Here is a 24050-nt window from a genome sequence, read left to right as displayed (position 1 = left end):
ACAAACCCACACACACACACGCACCTACATGCCCACAAGCACACTCTCACATAAATACACCCTTATGAACTCGCACACACAGGTACACATCCACAGACACACACATCCACAGACACACAGACACACACAGACACACACAGACACACACAGACACACACAGACACACACAGACACACACAGACACACACAGACACTCACACAGACACACACAGACACTCACACACACACACACAGACACACACAGACACACACAGACACACACAGACACACACACACACACACACACACACACACCCCTTCACCACCTACATACACACCACACTGACATATACACCCACACAATCAGACACGCACCCACAGGCAGACACACACACTCAGCCACACCCACACACAACATTAATGCATACATACACACCCACACACTCAACCACACACACACTCAAACCCACAGACACATATACACACAAGCACACATGCATCCAATCACACACACCCACAGACACCCGCTCCCTTGCTCCTGCTCCCTTGCCCTTGCTCCCTTGCCCCTGCTCCCTTGCCCCCGCTCCCTTGCCCCTGCTCCCTTGCCCCCGCTCCCTTGCCCCCGCTCCCTTGCTCCCGATCCCTTGCCCCCGCTCCCTCGGCCCCCTCTCCCTCGCCCCCGCTCCCTCGGCCCCCGCTCCCTCGGCCCCCGCTCCCTCGGCCCCCGCTCCCTCGGCCCCCGCTCCCTCGGCCCCCGCTCCCTCGGCCCCCGCTCCCTCGCCCCCCGCTCCCTCGCCCCCCGCTCCCTCGCCCCCCGCTCCCTCGCCCCCCCGCTCCCTCGCCCCCCGCTCCCTCGCCCCCCGCTCCCTCGCCCCCCGCTCCCTCGCCCCCCGCTCCCTCGCCCCCCGTTCCCTCGCCCCCCGCTCCCTCGCCCCCCGCTCCCTCGCCCCCCGCTCCCTCGCCCCCCGCTCCCTCGCCCCCCGCTCCCTCGCCCCCCGCTCCCTCGCCCCCCGCTCCCTCGCCCCCCGCTCCCTCGCCCCCCGCTCCCTCGCCCCCCGCTCCCTCGCCCCCCGCTCCCTCGCCCCCCGCTCCCTCGCCCCCCGCTCCCTCGCTCCCTCGCCCCCCGCTCCCTCGCCCCCCGCTCCCTCGCCCCCCGCTCCCTCGCCCCCCGCTCCCTCGCCCCCCGCTCCCTCGCCCCCCGCTCCCTCGCCCCCCGTTCCCTCGCCCCCCGCTCCCTCGCCCCCCGCTCCCTCGCCCCCCGCTCCCTCGCCCCCCGCTCCCTCGCCCCCCGCTCCCTCGCCCCCCGCTCCCTCGCCCCCCGCTCCCTCGCCCCCCGCTCCCTCGCCCCCCGCTCCCTCGCCCCCCGCTCCCTCGCCCCCCGCTCCCTCGCCCCCCGCTCCCTCGCCCCCCGCTCCCTCGCCCCCCGCTCCCTCGCCCCCCGCTCCCTCGCCCCCTCCTCCCCCGCTCCCCCGCCCCCGTTCCCCTGCTCCCCCTCCCCCGCCCCGTCCGCTCCCCCCCGCTTCCCGCCCCCTGACCCCTCACCCCTCGCCCCTTGCCTCCCCCCTCCGCACCTTCACACACATACCCCCGCACACACTCAAACACACACCCACGTAGACCCACCCACTCTCACACTTTCACACAGACCCACCCACCCTCACATTCACACACTCTCTTCCTCATGCGCACCCACACACAACCCACACACGCCCATACGCATCCACACAAACATACCCACCAACACACACACACAACTCACATGCCCATACACACATACACATGCAGACCCACATACACACAGACACTGACCCACACACATGCACACTCATACCCACACACACTGACTCACCCAACCACACACACTGACACACCCAACCACACACACCCACACACCCAACCACACAGACCCACGCACCCAACCACACGGACCCACGCACCCAACCACACAGACCCACGCACCCAACCACACAGACCCACGCACCCAACCACACAGACCCACGCACCCAACCACACACACCCACGCACCCAACCACACACACCCACGCACCCAACCACACACACCCACGCACCCAACCACACACCGACACACCCAACCACACACACCCACGCACCCAACCACACACACCCACGCACCCAACCACACACACCCACGCACCCAACCACACACACCCACGCACCCAACCACACACACCCACGCACCCAACCACACAGACCCACGCACCCAACCACACAGACCCACGCACCCAACCACACAGACCCACGCACCCAACCACACAGACCCACGCACCCAACCACACAGACCCACGCACCCAACCACACAGACCCACGCACCCAACCACACACAGCCACGCACCCAACCACACACACCCACGCACCCAACCACACACACCCACCCATCGAACCACCCACCCACCCAACCACATTCCTCTGCGTGTACACGTGCACACACATACCCGCACCTACACTCCACACACACACACACTCACACTCACTCACAAAATATGCAGCACAAAACAGTCATATATGTACTTAAACATATTCAGATATATTTTAAATACATATAAATATTTTGGTACGATTTACTTGGCTATAGGACACCGTTCAACAATCTCACAGCATGTAGGAAGAAGCTGTTCCCAGTCAGGCAGTCCTGAATTTTATGCTCTTGTACCTCCTTCCTGATGGTAGTGGGTCAGAGATCCTGTGTGCTGGATGGAAAGGGGCCTCAATAATTCCTTGAGCCCTATTTAAGCAACTCTTCTGGTGAATGTGGTCAGCAGAGGAAAGGGATTCTTTCAGCCATTTTGAAGACTCTCTGTATTGATGTCCAGTCCAATGCTTTATGGCTACTGTATGGGGTGAAATCACAAGCAGACATTGTTTACTGCGCTCAACCCTTGTGCCTGCAGAATTTCTTGTTTAATGCTACAGATTCTGTGAGTTTATGTTCTTGGCATGACTCCTGTTAATTTTGTTCTTTTCCCCATTAGTGTTGATCTAGTGCATGCTCAGATCCACATCGCAGAAGGCAGGAGCCTGCCAGACCTGGGTCTGAAGCAGGAAAACATCCGGATCAATGGCTCAGCCATCCAATGCCGAATCACCACCGAGGATCCAGTGCGCGGATTCCAACCGGACACTGGGCGCATCGAGGTAACGGCTGCGTTCTCTTCCATTGGCTATGATGCAAACTCTGTGTTTCACGGGCAGAGGCTGTTGGCAATGGTGGACATGTTAACCATATAACCATATATAGCACAGAACAGACCAGTTTGGCCCTACTAGTCCTTGCCGGAACAAATCCCCACCCTCCTAGTACATCCCCTAACCTTGCGTTCTCTCCCATCTTCTGCTACCTCTGGAAAACTCTATTTTCCATCTGTACAGTGTGATGTTTATGACCTGTGACCACTTGCAGCCACACTTCTCCCTCACCCTTGTTCTGGGCCCCAAATAGTCCTCCTAAGTGAAGCAACATTTCACTTGTGAATCTGCAGGGATCATCTACTGTACACATGTCAAACTCAGGCCTGCGGGCCAAATTTGGCCTGTGATATAATTATATTTGGCCCGCAAGATCATATCAAATATGTATTAGAGCTGGCCCGCTGGCCGCCGCGCCAGTATAGCGCATGCACAGGTAATACTACAAATCCCAGAATGCTTTGCAAATGCATTGGTGCCGGCCCGTCAGCCCGCTAACCGCCCCCACCTCCTCTCTTTACTTTCATTAGCATCTGCGACCTGTCGCCCAACTCGCATGTAATAAACCCCTTACGAAAAATGGCTAAACAAAAGACAGGAAACAGGACCTTTCAAGACAGGTGGGAGGCAAACTCTGACCCCAGAGTTTGATGAACTTGCATCTAAGAAGAGATGCCAAGTATCTGGTTTAGACCTAGGTGCATCAGAGTAAATCATAGTGTAGCAAGCTAAGCTTGGATTAATATTTTCTTTGGTAATCTTTCATAGTTGAAAGATTGGATCTTCATTGAAGCAAGTTGTTTTTTTTTTGACTTGTTGGCTTGTGAAAAAAAAAACTTTTAAAAGGATCTTAAAGGCTATAGAGAAATATTATTTATTGAATATTTTATTTCTCATTTGTTAATTTTGAAAGAGTTTAACCAAATCTATTATTAAACATTTATTTTAATAAGAAAAAGTTTAACATTACATATGTTGAAAGAAGAGAAAACATGCAGATGTTGTTGAAAATTTTCAATAAATATTTAGTTTGGCCCACGACTTAGTCCAAGTTTTTAATTTTGGTCCTCTGTGAATTTGAGTTTGACAACCCTGATCTACTGTATCCGGTACTTCCGTTGTGGTCTCATCTATATCGGAGAGACTGGGCGAAGACTGGGAGATTGCTTCATTGAGCACCTAAGCACTGTCCTTTGCAAGGACACTCTCCTAGTGGTCACCCATTTTTCGATTCCACACTCCATTCCCTTCCCGACATGTCTGTCCATGGTTGCATGCGCTGCTAGATAGTCCTCCCACAAATTGGAGGAACCACACCTTTTACTCATCCACTTCGGGAAAGGCTATGGATGTTGTCTACAAGGTCCCATGTGGGAGGTTAGTCAGGATGAGCTTTGTGGGAGAGTGGTAGTGGATGATTGTCTCTTTGACTGGAGGGCTGTGACTTGTGTGTCTCAAGGATCAGTGCTGGGACCAATATTTGTCATTTCTATCAGTGATCTGGATGATAATATGGTGAATTAGATCAGCAAATTTGAAAATGACACTAAGATCAGAGGTGTAGTGGACAGTGTAGAAGGATTTTCAAAGCTCGCAGAGGACCTGGACCAGCTGGAAAAATGGGCTGCAGCATGGGACTAGTGTGGGTGGGACATTTGGATGGATATGTGGACAGGATGGTTTCAGAAGGATGTGAGGGAATATGGCTCAAAAGCTGACAGGTAGGACCAATGTGAGTTGGACATTTGGACGGATATGTGGAGAGGATGATGGGAGGTACTAGCCAAATGCTGAAAGGTAGGACCAATGTGGGTAGGGCATTTGGATGGCCATGTGGTGAGGATAGTTGGCCAAACGCTGGCAGGTAGGACCAATGTTACTGACATCAGGCTCACTGGCCTGTAATTTTGTGGTTTACATTTGGAGTATTTTTGAAACAATGGGACAACATGAGCTACCCTTACTTGTGGTGAAAGACATTTTAAATCTGTCTGACAGTCCCTCTGCAATTTTTACACTTGTCTCAAGGTCCGAGGGAATATTATGTAAGACCCAGGGGATTTATCGACTTTTATTCACTGTAAGGCAGCAAGCACCTCCTCCTCTTTAATCTCTATATGTTCCATGCCACTAATGCTCGTTTCCCTTCCTTCCTTATCCATTATGCCAGTTTCCTGAGTAAATACTAATGCAAAAAAAAACTGTTTAAGATCTCCCCCATTACTTCAGGCTCCACACATCGACGACCACTCTGATCCTCAAGGGGACCAATTTTGTTCCTTATTATCCTTTTATTCTTAACATACTTGTGGGAACCCTTCAGGTTCCTGGAATACTATCTGCCAAAGAAAATTCATGTCTTTTTTCTGCCTTCCTAATTTCCTTAAGTATTTTCTTACATTTCTGTACTCTTCTAGTACCTCATTTTCTCATTGTTGCTCATACCTGCTGTACACCTCTCTCTTCTTCTTAACCAGATCACCAGGGTTCCCTATGCCTTTTAACTTTGCCTTTAATCCTAACAGGCATGTGCAAACTCTACTCACAAAATTTCCCCTTTGAAGGCCTTACTGAACACATCCTTGCCAGAAAACAACTTATCCCAATCCACTCTTTCTAGATCTGTTCTCATTTCCACAAAATTGGCCTTTCTCCAATTTAGAATCTCAGCTCGAGGACCAGGCCTATCCTTATCCATAATTAACTTAAAACGAATGACATTATGGTCACTGGACCCAAAATCTTTCCCTGCACATACTTATGTCACCTGACCTGTCTGGTTCCTTAATAGGAGATTAAGTACTGCATCCTCTCTTGTTGTTACCGCTATATATTGGTTTAGAAAATTTTCCTGAACATATTTGATACTCTAAGCCATTCAGCCCTTTTACAGTATGGGAGTCCCAGTCGATATGTAGAAAGTTAAAATCTTACTATCACAACATTCTGTTTCTTACATTGGTCTGCTATCTTCCTACAGATTTTGCTCCTCCAGATCTCTGATTACTGGGCGATCTATAATGCAACCCTATCAGTGTGGTCACACCTTTACCATTCCTCAACTTCATCCTTATGGCCTCTGTAGACAAGTCTTCCTGGCTGTCCTGTCTAAGCACAGCTGTGATATTTTCTCTGATTAGCAATGCTGTTCCTCCCCCTTTCATCCCTCCCTATCCATCATGCCTGAAACAACAGAACTCCAGAACATTGAGCTGCCAGTTCTGCCCCTCCTGCAATCGTCTCACTAATAGCAATATTGTCATAATCCCACGTACCAATCCACACCTAACCTCTCATTTTGGACCCCCCTCCCATGGATAAAGACAGCATATTATAATTCTCCATAACATCTCCCTCCCTTCATCTCATATTGTCCCACACCTCAAAATCAGAATCAGAATTTATTGTCATGAACATGTGTCATGAAATCCATTGTTTTTGGCAGCTTTACAAATCCAAAAAGTGCCAAAAATTAAAATAAACAAAAATACTGCAAAAGAAGAAAGAGGAAGGCCATGTCTGTGGTCCATTGTCTGTTCAGAAATCTGATAGGAGAGGGGAAGAAGCTATTTTTGTAAAGTTGTGCGTTTATCTTCCGGCTCCTCTACCTCCTTCCTTGTGGTAAAAGTGTGAAGAGGGCACAGCCTGGGTGTTGAGGGTCCTTGAGGATTGAGGGTGCTTACTTGAAACCCCGCCTCTTGTACATGTCCTCAATGGAGTGAAGAGTGATGCCTATGATGGCGGTGGCCAAGTTCACAACCCTTTGTAGCCTTTGTGTCCATTTCTTTTCCATTGGCACCTCCGTACCAGACAGTGATACAACCAGTCAGAATGCTCTCCACAGTCCACCTGGAGAAATTTTCAAGAGGTTTTGGTGAAATATTAAATCTCCTCAAAGATCGAACAAAGTAATGCTGCTGACGAGCCTGCTTCATGATCGCATAGACATGGAGGCCCCAAGCCAGATCTTCAGAGATGTTGACACCATGGAATTTGACATTTTTAAGTTTATCCACTGCTGACACCTCCATAAGGACTAGTTCCTGCTCTCCTGGTTTTCCCCTCCTGAAATCCTCACTCAGTTTCCTGGCTTTGCTAACGTTCAGTGCAACGTTGTTGTTGGGACATGTTAGCATAGCAGTTACAATGCCAGCAACTGGGTTTCGAATTCTGTGCTCTCTGTAAGGAGTTTGTACGTTCTCCCCATGTCTTCCCCAGGGGCTCTGGTTTCCACCCACCGTTTGAAATGAACAGGGGATGTAGCTTAATTGGGTGCAAATTGGGCAGTACAGAGTCCTGGGCCAGAAGGGCCTGTTACTGTGCTGTGTGTCTAAAGGTAAAATGTAAAGTGTGGCACAGGGACAGCTTCTTCCTCTCTATCATCAGATTCCTGTATGATCAATGAACCATAGACACTGCCTCACTTTGACTTTTCATGCACCATTTTTATTTATTTTCGTAGGGTGGTTTATATGAAGGTTTGGCACAAAACAACGAATTTTGTGACTTGTTAATGATGATGAATCCTGACTGATTCACGTTCTCCTGAAATCTCAGCCGATCTGCCAGTTCTGAGAAGGGAGAAATGGACCAGGTTTCGGAGCTGCCACTTCCCATCCAAATTCCTGCTGAGGATTCCCCAGCATTTTTCTGTTTTCATTTCCGATTTCGAGGGTGTGTATGTGTTTTTGTTATTATTTTCATGCATGGACAAATTTCATGGAACAGTCCAGTATGCGGAGGAGTCACGTGATGGAGTAGTGGCCGGACGGTGAACTCCAGCCCTCTCCAGAAAAGTCGGGAAAAACAAGAGAAAATACAAAGGCACAGAAATACAAGTTAAATAAAAGTGAGTATAAAGGTGGAAAGAAGATGGAGACAAAAGGAGAAAAATCAAAATCAACGGAAAGAAGAGAGGAAGAGAAGACAACGGAGGAAAAAGGTGAAGGCCTTACCTGTCCGAAGAGGCCCGCTGTGGAGAGAGGAGCCCACTACCTCAGGTCGGTAGAAAAAGAACTACAACAATGGCTCACAGAGCCGAGTAAAAGTGCGCAACCGCGCATGCGCGATGCGCATGAAAATAAACACACCGACGGGAGGGGGGACCAGCTGGGGAGTCGATCTCCACAGCCGGCAACGACAGCTGCAGAACACCTGCAGCAAGAAGAGACCACAGAAGACAATGGAAACAAGAAAGAAGAGGAGGAAAGGGCATCAAAGAAACAACAGATGGCCAACCCAGAGGAAGAAGAAGAGGAAGAATACAGTGAAATAGATAAAGGGAAAGGCAAGGTAAAGGATATACTTGCTCTTGTTAGAGGATACATGGAGTCATTTAAAGAATGGCAAACACAGGAATTCAATGATTTAAGAAGAAGAATAAACAACACAGAAAAGAAAATAAATAAAATGGATATGACCTAACAGAAATGGGGAAAAAAATGGACAAGATGGTAGAACGGGCAATAGCAGCAGAAATGGAGGTAGAAGACTTAAAAAAGAAATTCGAGGAATCTAATAAAAAAACTAAAGAGACACAAGAATTACTAGCTCAAAAAATAGATATAATGGAAAATTATAACAGAAGAAATAACATAAAGATAGTGGGCCTTAAGGAAGATGAAGAAGGCAAGAATATGAGGGAGTTTATAAAAGAATGGATCCCTAAGGCCCAAGGATGTCCAGAACTAAAGCAAGAAATGGAAATAGAAAGGGCACATAGAGCATTGGCCCCTAAACCACAACCACAACAAAAACCAAGATCTATTGTAGTAAAATTCCTAAGATATACTACAAGAGAAAAGGTACTGGAGAAGACAATGGAAAAAGTAAGAGAGGGCAACAAACCACTGGAGTATAAAGGGCAAAAAATCTTCATTTATCCAGATATAAGTTTTGAACTCCTAAAGAAGAGAAAAGAGTTCAATACAGCAAAGGCGATTTTATGCAAGAAAGGATATAAATTTACACTGAAGCATCCTGCGGTATTGAAAATATTTATTCCAGGACAACAAAACAGACTGTTCTCGGATCCAGAAGAAGCACGAAAATTTGCAGAACAATTACAAAAATAGACTGAGGGATGAAGACGGGTAATGAGAGTAAAAATGATCACGATTGATATGTATGTGGGTAAAGACAAAAATAGACTGAGGGATGAAGACGGGTAATGAGGGTAAAAATGTCCACGATTGATATGTATGCGGGTAAAGAGGTATAAGAGTGAATAGAGACAATGTGCATACGTGAATGTATCTGTACTTAGAGGAAAATATAGATAGTATAGACAAGAATTAATAAGGGAAGGTAATGGAATAGAGAGAATAAGGAGGGAATTAAAAGAGTGACCTTTGTGACATATGAAAAGTGAAATCTTTTCTGGGGGGGGCTGGGTGGGGGAAAAGAGCGGTCACTGCAAAATCAGTTGACGCTTGCGAGTGGATTCGCAAATCCAAATGGAGAGGGGAGATGTGGTTGTCCGACAAGGGATAAAGGACAACTCAGGAGGGGAAGGGGAGATTGGGGATAAAGAAGATAGAAATAGGAGAATAAGGAAAATGTTGGATGTTGTAGGAATGTTGTCTGGTAAAGAGATGAAAATAAGAAAACAGAAATGGAAAAGGAGGAAAGGTAATGATGGAAAAACGGAAAGAGAAGATAAACAAAATATAAAATGGCTACGCTGAACTATATGACTTTAAATATTAATGGAATACATAACCAAATTAAAAGGAAGAAACTACTAAATTTACTGAAAAAGGAAAAAATAGATATAGCATTTGTCCAAGAAACACACTTAACTGAATTGGAGCACAAGAAATTAAAGAGAGATTGGGTAGGACATGTAACAGCAGCATCGTATAATTCAAAAGCAAGAGGAGTGGCTATATTAATTAGCAAAAATGTGCCATTTAAAATAGAAGAGGAAATAATAGATCCAGCAGGGAGATATGTTATGATAAAATGTCAGATATATTCGGAGCTTTGGAATCTACTTAATATATTTTCACCTAACGAAGAAGATCAAAAGTTTATGCAAGATATCTTTTTGAAGGTAGCTAATACGCAAGGGAACATATTAATAGGAGGGGATTTCAATCTGAATTTGGATCCAAATATGGATAAAACGGGGAAAAAAATTAACAGGAAGAACAAAGTAACCAAATTTATAATTAAATCAATGCAAGAAATGAAACTTGTGGACATATGGAGGAAACAAAACCCAAAAGAAAAGGAATACTCATACTACTCGACTAGACATAAAACATACTCAAGAATAGACCTATTTTTGTTATCAGCTAGTATGCAGGACAGAGTAAGAAAAACAATATAAAGCGAGAATGCTATCGGACCATTCACCCTTGATACTGACAGTAAAGCTAGAGGACATCCCTCCAAGAATGTATAGATGGAGATTAAACCCCATGCTACTTAAAAGACAGGATTTTAGAGAATTTATTGAAAAACAATTAAAAATGTACTTTGAAGTAAATCCGGAATCAGTGGAAGATAAGTTTATACTATGGGACGCAATGAAAGCATTCATTAGAGGACAAATAATAAGTTATGCAACCAAGATGAAGAAGGACTATAATCAGGAAACAGAGCAGTTGGAAAGGGAAATAGTAAACATAGAAAAAAAATTAGCAATAAAGGAAGATACAACCAAAAGAAGAGAATTGGCGGATAAAAAAATAAAATATGAAACATTACAAACATATAAGGTGGAGAAGAATATAATGAAGACAAAACAGAAATATTATGAACTAGGTGAAAAAACACACAAAATCTTAGCATGGCAGCTTAAGACAGAGCAAACTAAGAAAATGGTATTGGCAACAAGGAAAAAAGACAAACAAATTACATATAATCCAAAAGAAATTAAGGAAAACCTCAGAGAATTCTATGAACAATTATACCAAACTGAAAACGAAGGGAAAGAAAGGAAAATAGATGAATTTTTGACTAAAATTGAACTACCAAAACTACAAATAGAGGAACAAAATAAATTAACAGAACCATTTGGAACAGTAGAAATACAAGAGATAATAAAAAAATTACCAAATAATAAGACACCAGGAGAGGATGGACTCCCAATAGAATTCTACAAAACATTTAAAGATCTAATAATACCGCCCCTCCTGGATGTAATCAACCAGATTGATGAGACACAAAACTTACCAGATTCATGTAAAACAGCAATAATTACAGTGATACTAAAACAAGGGAAAGATCCACTCTCACCAGCGTCATATAGACCAATATCTCTGCTAAATACAGATTATAAGATAATAGCTAAACTATTAGCAAACAGATTAGCAGAACAGGTACCGAAAATGGTAAATTTAGACCAAACTGGATTTATCAAAAAAAGATGCACAACAGACAATATTTGTAAATTTATTAACTTAATTCATGCAGTAGAAGGAAATAAAGCACCGGCAGTAGCAGTTGCTTTAGACGCAGAGAAGGCCTTCGACAGAGTAGAATGGAATTACTTGTTCAAAGTATTGCAAAAATTCAGTTTACCGGAGAAGTATATTAATTGGATTAAAGCATTATATAAGGGACCGTTAGCGAAAGTGACAGTAAATGGACATGTATCAAAGCAATTTAACTTAAGCAGGTCAACGCGGCAGGGATGCCCACTATCACCATTATTTTTTGCGCTAGCTATAGAACCACTAGCAGAATTGATAAGAATAGATAATAATATAAAAGGAATAAAAATAAAAGACAGGGAATATAAAATCAGTCTATTTGCGGATGATGTGATAGTGTACTTAACAGAACCAGAACTATCAATAAAAGAACTATATAAGAAATTGAAGGAATATGGAGAAGTGTCGGGATACAAGATAAACGTAAATAAAAGTGAAGCAATGCCTATGAATAACGCGGATTTCTCAAAATTTAAGGAGGAATCCCAATTCAGATGGCAAATGCAGGCAATAAGATATCTAGGTGTGCAAATAAACAAAAATCTAGGCCAATTATATAAACTTAATTACAATCCACTAATGAAAAAATTACAGGACGATTTAGAGCATTGGAAAGAGCTACCACTAACACTGATAGGAAGGATAAACTGTATTAAAATGAACATTTTTCCAAGGATACTATACTTATTTCAGGCATTGCCAATACAATTGACAGAAAAATTCTTCAAAGAGTTAAAGAAAATAATAAGGAAATTTTTATGGAGAGGGGGAAACCGAGGATAGCACTAGATAAATTAACAGAATGGTATAAACAAGGAGGCTTACAATTGCCAAACTTCAAAAATTATTATAGAGCCGCACAATTAAGGTACCTATCAGATTTTTATCAAACAAGGGAAAAACCAGACTGGACGAGACTAGAATTAGATAAAATAGGGGAAAAGATACCTGAACACATATTATATAAATGGGACGAAAAATTGGTACAACATAGAACTTCTCCAGTATTACACCATCTCCTCAATATATGGAAGAAGATTCATGTAGAAAGAAATAAAACAAATTATCAATTACCAAAACTAATATTGACGCAAAATAAGCTACTCCCTTTTACAATAGACAACCTTTCCTTTAGAAAATGGGAAAAAAAAGGATTAAAAGAATAGAAAATTGTTTTTCAGGAAGTAGATTCTTATCCTTTGAACAAATGAGAGATAAGTACAATATAACTGGAGATACAGCGCTGGCATATTACCAACTGAGATCCTACTTGAAAGATAAATTAGGAAGCAATTTGAGTTTACCAGAGGGAAGTAACCTTGAATATGTGATTACAGATACAATGTTAATCAAAAGATTTATAACAAATATGTATATTAAACTGCAAGAAAAGGAGAATGAGGAAACAAATGGTAAAACTAAACAAAAATGGGAACAAGATTTAAATATAAAGATAAAAAAGGAAACATGGGAGAAATTATGTTCTGGAACGATGAGAAATACAATAAATACGAGGCTGCGTATGATACAATATAATTGGTTACACAGACTATACATTACACCGCAAAAGTTAAATAAATGGGACCCAACAGTATCTGATAGATGTTTTCGATGTAAAAAAGAAAGGGGAACAACAATTCATGCAATCTGGACATGTGAGAGAGTAGAAAAATTTTGGGATGATCTCAATCAGATATTAAATAAAATAACAGAAAACAATATACCAAAGAATCCAGAGATCTTTCTCCTAAGTAACATAAAAAAATAAAGAATTTGGAATTGACTTGGAAGATGCACATAAAATATTTGTTAAGATAGCCCTAGCCGTAGCAAAAAAATGTATTATGTCAACCTGGAAATTGGAAGATAATTTGAAAATACGACAATGGTATATAGAAATGAATAAATGTATTCCATTAAAAAAAATAACATATAGTTTAAGAAATAATATTGAAATATTCGAACAAGTATGGGAGCCTTACATTAAATACAATAGCGAAAACCTACCGGGGACAAACATTACCTAAGTTGATGGAAGGAGAAGGAAAGAAAAGAATGGACTCTGTAGAATTTCTGGTGTATTTTTGTTGAATGACAACATTGTCTGACTGAATTAATGCAACCTAGATTGTATACCTAAAATGGATAAGAGGTGGGGGGGGTGGCTTGGGAGGAGGGAGCCGGGGGGAGAAAAAGTCACTGTAAATGTGTGAAAAAGAAAAAGTGTATATCATGACTATTGTGATTTATGGTGTGAAAAATAAAAAATTTAAAAAAAAAATAACAGTCCAGTATGCTACAGACCCTTCAGCCCACCATGTTATGCTGTCCTATATAAACCTAGTCAACAATCTAGCCCTTCCCTACCTCACACCCATAACCCTCTATTTTTCTATATCCACGTGCCTGTCAAAGAGACTTTTGAATGTTCCAGTCAACACCTCCGCCACAGCAATGTATTCCAGGTACCCAGCACTCCCTGTATAAAAAAAACCTACCCCTGACATCTTTCCTAAACTTTCCTCCCCTCACCTTGTACAGACATCCTCTGGTGTTTGCTGTCATCAGAGATAACAGATTGGACAGAAACCTGGCTCCATGGAAGAAAGCAGAGGGTGATGACGGAGGTTGTTTCACGGACCAGAACCTTATGTACAGTGGTGTGGCACTAGGGTTCAGTGCTGGGCCAATCGCTGTTTGACATCCATCAATAATTTAAATGAAAGCAAACAGATCAGCAAGTTTGCAGATGACACTCAAGTGTCTGGTATTGTGGAGAGAGCAGACGGTCCCAAAGATTGCAGCAGGATCTTGATTAGCTTTGCTGGTGGGGAGAGGGATATAGAATTGAACACCCGAGCTACAGTACAGTGCATTCGACAGGGAGCTCCTGGCCTTGTAACTCTCTATCAGGCACTTCCGCTACTTCCAGGAGGGCAGACCATTCACTGCTTTCACGGGCCACAAGCCGCTCACTCAGGACCTCGCTATGGCTAAGGATTCTTGATTGGTGAGCCAGCAGCAACACCTTTGATACATCTTGGAGTTCATTACCTACATCCAACACCGGGCGGGTAAGGACAACGTCGTTGCCGATGTGCTCTCCAGACCTACCATCCCACAACTTGTCCCCTGACCTGAACTATGCCCAATTAGCTCAGGCCCAGAGAGAGGACGAAGAGATACAAGCCTTCCGAACTGCCATCATCGGCCTGCGTCTTGAGGATCTGAAGCAGCCAGACAGCCATGACACAGTCCTGTGTGATGATGTCTCGACTGGCTTGCCATGACTGGTATTTCCCCGCAGTGGAGGCAGGAGGCATTCCGGATGATTCTCAACCTGGCCCACCCCTCAGTCGGTACACATGGTGGCGGAACATTTAGTCTGGCATGGATTAAAAAAACAAGTGGCCCAGATGGCGGGGAATTGCATGCATTGTCAAGCCTCCAAAGTCCAGCGCCATGTCAGAGCCCCTATACAACATTTTGACCCGCCAGCCAGGGTGGTTTGACCATATCCACATCGATATAGTGGGCCCCCTACTGGTGTCCAGGAATACCCGCTATCTCCTGACTGTGGTCGACCGAATGACGAGGTGGCTGGAAGCCATTTCCATCAGGGACATTTCCGCCGAGTCCTGCGCCAGACCCCTGCTCGCTAACTGGGTCGCCCGGTTTGGCGTTCCAGCCCACATGACCAGCGACAGGGATGCCCAGTTCACCTCCACCCTCTGGGTGCAACTGGCAAACTGCCTGGGGATCAAGCTCCACCACACCCAGGCGAACGGACTCGTAGAGCGCTTCCATGGCACCTCAAGGTGTGGCTAAAAGGACCCAGTTGGATAGATGAACTGCCGTGGGTCCTGCTTGGTATTAGAACGGCTCCGAAGGAGGACTTCCAGGCTTCACTTGTGGAACTCATCTACGATGCACCGCTGTCGCTTCCAGGGGAATTCATCGGATGGGCGTAGAATTCGGAGGTGAGATTCCGACCTTTCTAGTGGACCTCCGCAACAGATTCGCCTCGCTGGCACCCCTGCCACCAATCCAGCATGGCAAGCACCCAGCGAACATCCCCAAGGAACTGCCTTAGCAGAGTTCATGTTCGTCCAGTGTGGCCTGTACCTGACCCCCACCGTAGCACACATACGAGGGCCCATACAAGCTCCTCCACCAATCGGGAAAGACTTTTACGTTGGACATTGGGGGTAGGGAAGAATTATTCACGGTCAACCGACTGAAACCGGTACACGTGGACTTAGACCAACCCGTGCAGACTGCCCAACCTAAATGGAGGGGTTGGCCGCCAAAGTGGCAGGATGTGTAAGCCGGTTCTGGGGGGGGGTGTGACGGTGTACATCTCTGAGAGCAAACCGGCCCTGCTTGTATCACTACGCTGGCAGGTCAGCTGCAGAAAGTTGGTGCTGTTGGGGCTTGCTGATTGCCTCGTGGCTTAGGCCACAGCTCGCTCCTGGCAACATGGTGATGTCACAGCTGCTTGGGGCGGAACTCGCATTGGCCTTAAAGGCACGCGCGCAAAATTCAAATAATAAACAGTTCGACTGAAACCTTCACCGTGTCCAGTGCTGTGTTTCTGTGTGTGAAGCAGCCACTATAAGCCAATGTTTTGGGCTTGAGCACTTCATCAAGGTATGGAAAAATGTCAGGCATCCAAATAAAAGAATGAGGAGGAGGCAGGAGGTGATAGGTGGAGAAGGGAGGGAGGGGACAGCAGTGATCAAAGGGAGGAGGGATGGCTGGATAAATGGAGATGGAAGGGGGTGGAAGGCTGATAGAGGGAAGGGAAGGGAGGGGAAAGGAGAGCAGATTAGCAGAAACTGGAAAAGTTGATGTTAATGCCATCCGGCTGGAGAATGCCCAGATGGAAAATCAGGTGTTATTCCTCCACTTTATGGTGATCTTGGGATGTTACACAAGGCCAAGGAGTATGAAGGAGTGGCACAGAACTGAAAAGGGTTGCTACTGGGAGGTATCTGTTACTGATGCGGATGGAGCGAAGGTGCTCGGCTAAGTGATTTCCCAATCTGCTCCCAATCTCTCTGATGTATGGAAGGCCACAAAGGGAGCACTGGATGCATAAATTAGTCCTGTAGATGCAAAAGTGAAATGTTGCTTCACTTGAAAAGCCTGTTTGGGGCCCCGAACCGTGGTGACGGGGAAGTGTGGGCACATGGGGCACCGCCTGTGCCCACAGGTAAAGGAGCAGGGAGGGGATGTTCATGGGGAGGGATGACTGCATGAGGGAGTCCCTATCGAAGGCAGAGGGGGGGAGATATGTCTGGTAGTGGGATCCTGTTGTAAGAGTCAGAAATTGTAGAGAATAATGTGTTGGATGGAGGCTGGTGGGGTGGTAGATGAGAACAAGGGGGAATCTTGTGTTTGTTGTGTCTGGGAGCAGAGCAGATGAATGGGAAATGGAGGAGATGTGGGTAAGGTCTTTGATGATGGTGGAGGGGAAACCATGTTTGTGGAAGAAGGCAGAAACTTCAGAAGATTTGAACTAGCAGTTTTCACCTTGGAACAGATGCGTGGAGACGTAGAAATTGAGAGAAGGGGATAAAATTCTTGCAGGTGTGAGGAAGTGTTGGTAGTTGTGGGAGCTGGTGGGCTTGTAATATATGTCAGTGGAAAGCTTTTCTCCCAAAATGGAGACTGAGAGATCCAGAAATGGGAGAGTATTGTCGGAGATTGACCAGGTGAGTTTGAGATTGGGGTGGAAGTTGGCTGTGAAGTGGATGAAGTTGACGAGCTCATCATGGGTGCAGGAGGCAGCCCCGATGTAGTCATCGATATATTGGAGGAAGAGTTGATGGCCCTTGCCCATGTAGGCTTGCAACATGGATCATCAATATAATGGAGGAAGGGTTGATATAAAGGACACTGTTTGACCTGCTGAGTTTCTCCAGCATTATGATTTTACTTCATGTTTTACTTCTTAACCCCCCTCTGACAACTGCTCAGAATTTCCCTATTGCATAACCCTTCAGTTTTCTTAGCTCCGTTTACTGTACCGATCTAACCACAAAAATCTGTCGACACCGTGGTTGAAGTAAAAACACAAAATGTTAGAAAAGCTCAGCAGGTCAAACAGTGCCCGTAATGTAGCAAAGTTAAAGATACATCGTCGACGTTTTGGGCTCGAGCCCTTTAAAGTATGAGAAAATGCCGGCAGGCCTCTTAAAAGACCCCATTGTCCCTGCCTCCACCACCATTGCCAGCACTCACTGCTCTCTGTACCTCTTACCCCATCCCCCACACCCTCATACTTACTCCCAACCACATTAAAACTATGACCCCTCATGTTGGCTGTTTCTGCCCCAGGAAAAAAGTATCTGGCCGTCCACACAATCAATGCCTCTTGTCATCTTGTACACCTTACCATCTATGGCTCCATGGAGAAAAGATAAAGTTCATTCATGAGGCACGTTCTTCAATTCAGGCATCTTGCTTGTGAATCTCCTCTGCACCCTCTCTACAGCATCCACTTCCTTCCTGCAGTGAGACGACCAGAACTGAACAATATTTCAAGTGGGGTCGAACTAAGGTCTAATATAGCTGCAAAATTACCTCATGGCTCTTGAATACAAGAGCACTGGCAACCTTGCAGCAGTCTTAAGGGTCCTGTGGCCCAGATCCCACAATCTCTCAGTTTGTCCACACCGCTCAGAGTCCAATGCTCTCTTTTTTCGAAATTGACGTTGGTCCTTTTTGCAGCTTTGGAGACTGTTGTACTTTGGAAAATAAATACAGTAAAGCCCTGGGGGTATGGGGAACAGGCGGGAGCTACGGGGATTGGTAGATGATGGAAAAGTAAGTTTTCCATTTGCCTGAGATTCATTCTCACAATGCCTAACAATACACCTGCATTAAGAATAACAGCTTAAAAGACAAAAATACTAGACTGTACTTAACACTGCCAAACTTCACTTGCATGAATATATAAACCTTAAAGCATTTTACTTTATTTCAGTCACATTGTTTGAAAACATTTAACAGGTTCCTCCCCCTCCATGGAGCTGCCCGAAAGATGTTTTAGATAATTAACTCCCCCTCCCCCAAGTTTACAGATAAAGCCTTCCTAATATACTGAATAACATAACATACTAATTAAAGATAAGCAAGGATAAGAGAAACACAATGGCGAGCGGCATCAACCAGCTCTTCATCTTGGGCAATGCCATGTTATTGAAACCCCTGCTATGAGCGAGGCTGAGTATTTGCTCCCATCTTTACCAAAGGTTTACGTGTGAACATTTACTTTTAAAACTTTAAACTTTTATTTAAATTTTTATTAATGCTTACTATTTTAATATTGATTGGTTGATTTAGTTTCTTACATTTTTGTTTGCCGGTTGCTTGAGTTTGCCGCTGGCTTGAATTCCAGATATCAGGGGTTTTACTGTATTTGGGCTTTCCAAAGTATTTCAACCTGAGTAAGCTTTCAAATTCATTTAATTTGAAGGATGGCTTTATCCAGGCTGGATGCTGGCTGTTATCTTGCTCTCCTGATGCCCTTTGACAGCCCAGCCTGCTTCTGCAGGCTAAATATTCAGCTGCTGAGAGGAGTCCATTTGTACATCACGATTCTGCTGACAGTTGCCTGACTCACAGAAGCAATCTCCCCAATCCTGACAATAAATCATATCGGATTTAATATTTCTCGGTGTCAATTTGTTTGGGCCCATTCATTCCCCCTCCCCTACCCCTAACGTAGTGTCAAGATTTATTTACATTGAAATACAATATCGGAAAGTACACATTCATGGACTTTGGTAGAAGAAATAAAGAAAAAAAATAAAGAAGCAATTTCCTAATTGGGGAGAAAATTGAAAATTCTCAGATACAATGGGACCTGGGAATCTTTGTGCAGGACAGTCTGAAGGTAAACTTGCAGGTTGTGATGCTGCTTTCTGTAGCTTCTGTCTGAAGGGAGCAGTGAGAAGAGGTTGTGAGCAGGGTGACGGGGGTCTGTGATAGTATCAACCGCCTTCTTGAGGCAGCACCTCACACAGATGTCTGCAGTGGGCAGGAGGTTGGAGCCTGTGATGGACCTGGCCAAGTTTGTGACCTTCTGCGCCTTCTGCGTTCTAGCACATGCAAATTCCCAATCCAAGCTGTGATGCATCCAGACACTATGTTCCACAGTGCCCCTGTAGAAGTTTGATCGACAATCAACATGGTTAGTGCCATGCATTTATAGTGCCAGTGACCCAGGTTTGAATCTGGCGCAGTGTGTAAGGAGTTTATATGTTCTTCCTATGTCTGCATGGGTTTCCTCCAGCAGCTTCGGTTTCCTCCCATCCTTCAAAATGTACTGTGGGTTGGAGGTCAGTTGGGGTCAATTTAAATTTAGACATGCAGCACGGTAACAAGCCCTTTTGGCCCACGGTGCTGTATGTCTAAATGAAAAGCTCAGGAGGTCTAACTTTCCATCTGACCTTGGAGCTGATATCCTGTGTCCCTGGCACTCTCCTGTCCACTGACCTGGTCATTGTGCAGCTCAGTCATGGACTGTTGCAATGAATGAGTACAAATTGTTGAAATTGTTTTCAGACTCAAATATAGATAGTATAGACAAGAATTAATAAGGGAAGGTAATGGAATAGAGAGAATAAGGAGGGAATTAAAAGAGTGACCTTTGTGACATATGAAAAGTGAAATCTTTTCTGGGGGAGGCGGGGTGGGGGGAAATAGCGGTCACTGCAAAATCAGTTGACGCTTGCGAGTGGATTCGCAAATCCAAATGGAGAGGGGAGATGTGGTTGTCCGACAAGGGATAAAGGACAACTCAGGAGGTGAAGGGGAGATTGGGGATAAATAAGATAGAAATAGGAGAATAAGGAAAATGTTAGATGTTGTGGGAATGTTGTCTTATAAAGAGTTGAAAATAAGAAAACAGAAATGGAAAAGGAGGAAAGGTAATGATGGAAAAACGGAAAGAGAAGATAAACAAAATATAAAAGGGCTACGCTGAACTATATGTCTTTAAATATTAATGGAATACATAACCAAATTAAAAGGAAGAAACTACCAAATTTAAATGAATAAATGTATTCCATTAGAAAAAATAACATATTGGTTAAGAAATAATATTGAAATATTCGAACAAGTATAGGAGCCTTACATTAAATACAATAGCGAAAACCTACCCGGGACAAACATTACCTAAGTTGATGGAAGGAGAAGGAAAGAAAAGAATGGACTCAGTAGAATTTCTGGTGTAATTTTGTTGAATGACAACATTGTCTGACTGGCTTAATGCAACCTAGATTGTATACCTAAAATGGATGAGGTGGGGGGGTGGGGGGGTGGTTTGGGAGGAAAGGGGGGGGGGGAGAAAAAGTCACTGTATATGTGTGAAAAAGAAATAGTGTATATCATGGCTAATGTGACTTATGGTGTGAAAAATAAAAAAATTAAAAAAAAAAAAAAGAAATTGTTTTCAGACTCTGTAACAAATTCATAGCAGTGTTAAAACCTGGTCTGATATCCATTCACTGAAATATGCCATTGGATTAGTTCACACCTCTGGGAGGTATGTGCCATCTTTGTGCGAAAATAAACCCAACCATCCAGGCAGACCCATGTTTCTGCTGGCTCCTGCCCCACCAAACTAGTTTAATCTTCCATGACTCTATTCTTTTCTCCCCGGTCTAATCCCTCCCCACCTACATCCGCGATACCTCACAAGTCCTCCATCTCCTCCATGAATTCCGATTCCCTGAACCAGACCACCTCCATCATCACAATGGATGTCCAATCCCTTTTACCTCCATCGGCCACACAGAGGGCCTGAAAGTACTTTGCTTTTTCCTGGACTAGAGACCAGACCAGTCACCCTCTATCACTATCCTCCTCTGCCTGGTAAAATGTCCTCACTCTAAATAACTTCTTGAACTCATCCAACTTCCTCCAAATCAAGAGTAGCCCTGGGTACCCACATGGGTCCCAGCTACGCCTGCCTGTTTGTAGCCTACAAAGGCAAGACACCCCCCCCAACTCTTCCTCCAGTATATTGATGACTATATCAGGGCTGCCGATATAGTTTTATCGACTTTATCCACTTCGCTGCCGACTTTCACCCCAATCTCAAACTCACCTACAACACTCTCCCTTTTCCTGGATCTATCTCCATCTTGGGAGTCAAGCTTTCCACTGACATATTACAAGCCTACCAACTCCCACAACTACCTTGACTACACCTCCTCAGACCCTGTCTCCTGCAAGAGTTCTATCCTCTCAATTTCTCTGTCACCACCGCATCTGTCCCCAAGATGAGATGTTCAAGTCCAGGTCATCCAAGATGTCCCCCTTCTTCAAAGTATGTGGTTTCCCCTCCACATCATCAACTCAGGCTTCACCCGCATCTCCTCCATTTCCCGCTCCTCTGCCTTGTCCCAGAAGCAACAAGCATGGAGTCCCTCTCATCGTCTCCTACCACCCTACCAGCCTCCACATCTAACACATTATCCTCTGGAATTTCTGGCACCTTCAAGATGATCCCACTACCGGACACATCTTCCCCTCTTCTCCTCTCACTGCCTTCTGTAGGGACTGCTCCCTCCATGACTCCCTCGTACATAATCTCACCCCACCAATATCCCCACCCCCCTCCTCCCCCGTACCTTTCCCCATGGCTGTAGGGCAGGGGTGTCAAACTCAAATTCACAGAGGGCCAAAATTAAAAACTTGGACTAAGTCATGGGCCAAACTAAATATTTATTGAAAATTTTCAACAACATCTGCATGTTTTCTCTTCTTTCAACATTTGTAATGTTAAACTTTTTCTTATTAAAATAAATGTTGAATAATAGTTTTGGTTAAACTCTTTCCAGAAGAAGCATTAACAAATGAGAAATAAAATATTCAATAAATAATATTTCTCTATAGCTTTCAGCTCCTTTTAAATGTATTTTTTTTCCACAAGCCAACAAGTCAAAAAAATAACAACTTGCTTCAATGACAAACAGGTTTGTCTTTTAAAATGATGAACATATAGTCTGCCTCCAACCTGTCTTGAAAGGTCCTGTTTTCTGTCTTACGTTTGGCCATTTTTCGTAAGGGGTTTATTACATGTGAGTTGGGCGACAGGTGGCAGATGCTAATGAAAGTAAAGAGAAGAGGTGGGGGCGATTAGCGGGCTGACGGGCCGGCGCCAACGCATTTGCAAAGGATTCTGGGATTTGTAGTATTAGCTGTGCATGCACTATACTGGCGCGGCGGCCAGCGGGCCAGCTCTAATACATATTTGATATGATCTTGTGGGCCAAATATAATTATATCACGGGCCAAATTTGGCCCACGGCCCTGAGTTTGACATGTGTGCTGTAGGGGATGCCACACTTGCACTCACATCTCCTCTCTCACCACAGTCTGGGGCCCCAAACAGGCCTTTCAAGTAAAGCAACGTTTCACTTGTGTATTTGAAGGAGTTACCTACTGCATCCGGTGCTCTCTTTGTGGGCTTTTCTGCATCAGAGAGTCTGGGTGCAGACTGGTAGATCGCTTCGCTGAGTGACTTCGCTCTGTCTGCATCAGTGACAGGGACTTCCTAGTGGCTAACCATTTCAATTCCAAGCCCCACTCCCGTGCCAACATGTCTGCTCGTGGGCTTGTGCACTATCCCACCAAAACCACCGATAAATTGGAGGAACAACACCTGATTTTCCATCTGGGCACTCTCCAGCCACTTCTCCGGTGTTCCTCCCTTCCCATCTCTCAGTCTCCTTTCATCCAGCTCTCCATCCCCTTCCCTCTCCATTCACAGAGCCATCCTCCCTCCCCCTGTTTGCTGGTGTACCCTCCCTCCCTCATCCACCAGATGAACAGCGCAAGCCTGAAATGTTGATTATATATCTTTATCTTTGCTATATAAAGTGCACAGTTTGACCTGCTGTGTTTCCTCAGCACTGTGCTATTTTTTAACCACGGTGTCTGCAGACTTTTGGTTTCCCCTCCACATCATCAACTCAGGCTTCACCCGCATCTCCTCCATTTCCCGCTCCTCTGCCTTGTCCCAGAAGCAACAAGCATGGAGTCCCTCTCATCGTCTCCTACCACCCTACCAGCCTCCACATCTAACACATTATCCTCTGGAATTTCTGGCACCTTTGTGCTGGCTGGACCATGTAATTGTCAGTTTTGATGCACTCACCTTCTTGGTTCTGAGAGACGTGATGAGAGCAGCGGTCAGAAATTGTCATAACCTCTCCGATCTTCAAAAAGATGGCTCCTTTCCCTGCCCCTTCCTCCCTCCTCTCCTCCTCACCTTGCCCCTTCATTTTGCTCGTACCCTGATGAAGAGCCCAGGCCCGAAATGTTAGTCACCTTTCACTCCCAGTGGATGCTGAGTGACCGACCCGTTGTTTCACCAGTGCATGTATGTACTGCTCTCAACCCCAGTAT

The 24050-nt window shown here is 45.1% G+C and overlaps 1 protein-coding gene across 1 annotated transcript in view; it reads left to right on the top strand.

Annotated features, from left to right (window-relative positions):
- Nucleotides 1-24050, top strand: part of LOC138759091 (pyruvate carboxylase, mitochondrial-like) — a 403275-nt gene that overhangs the window by 95224 nt on the left and 284001 nt on the right. Inside the window, exon 8 of the mRNA XM_069928989.1 lies at nucleotides 2970-3132. Within this exon, the coding sequence (XP_069785090.1) occupies nucleotides 2970-3132 (163 nt within the window). The remainder of the gene's footprint in view (nucleotides 1-2969; nucleotides 3133-24050) is intronic.

The sequence above is a fragment of the Narcine bancroftii genome, chromosome 3, assembly GCF_036971445.1.
Source record: "Narcine bancroftii isolate sNarBan1 chromosome 3, sNarBan1.hap1, whole genome shotgun sequence".
NCBI lineage: Eukaryota > Metazoa > Chordata > Chondrichthyes > Torpediniformes > Narcinidae > Narcine > Narcine bancroftii.
The sequence above is the reverse complement of the archived record's forward strand: the minus strand, read 5'-3'. Positions and strand labels throughout refer to the sequence as shown.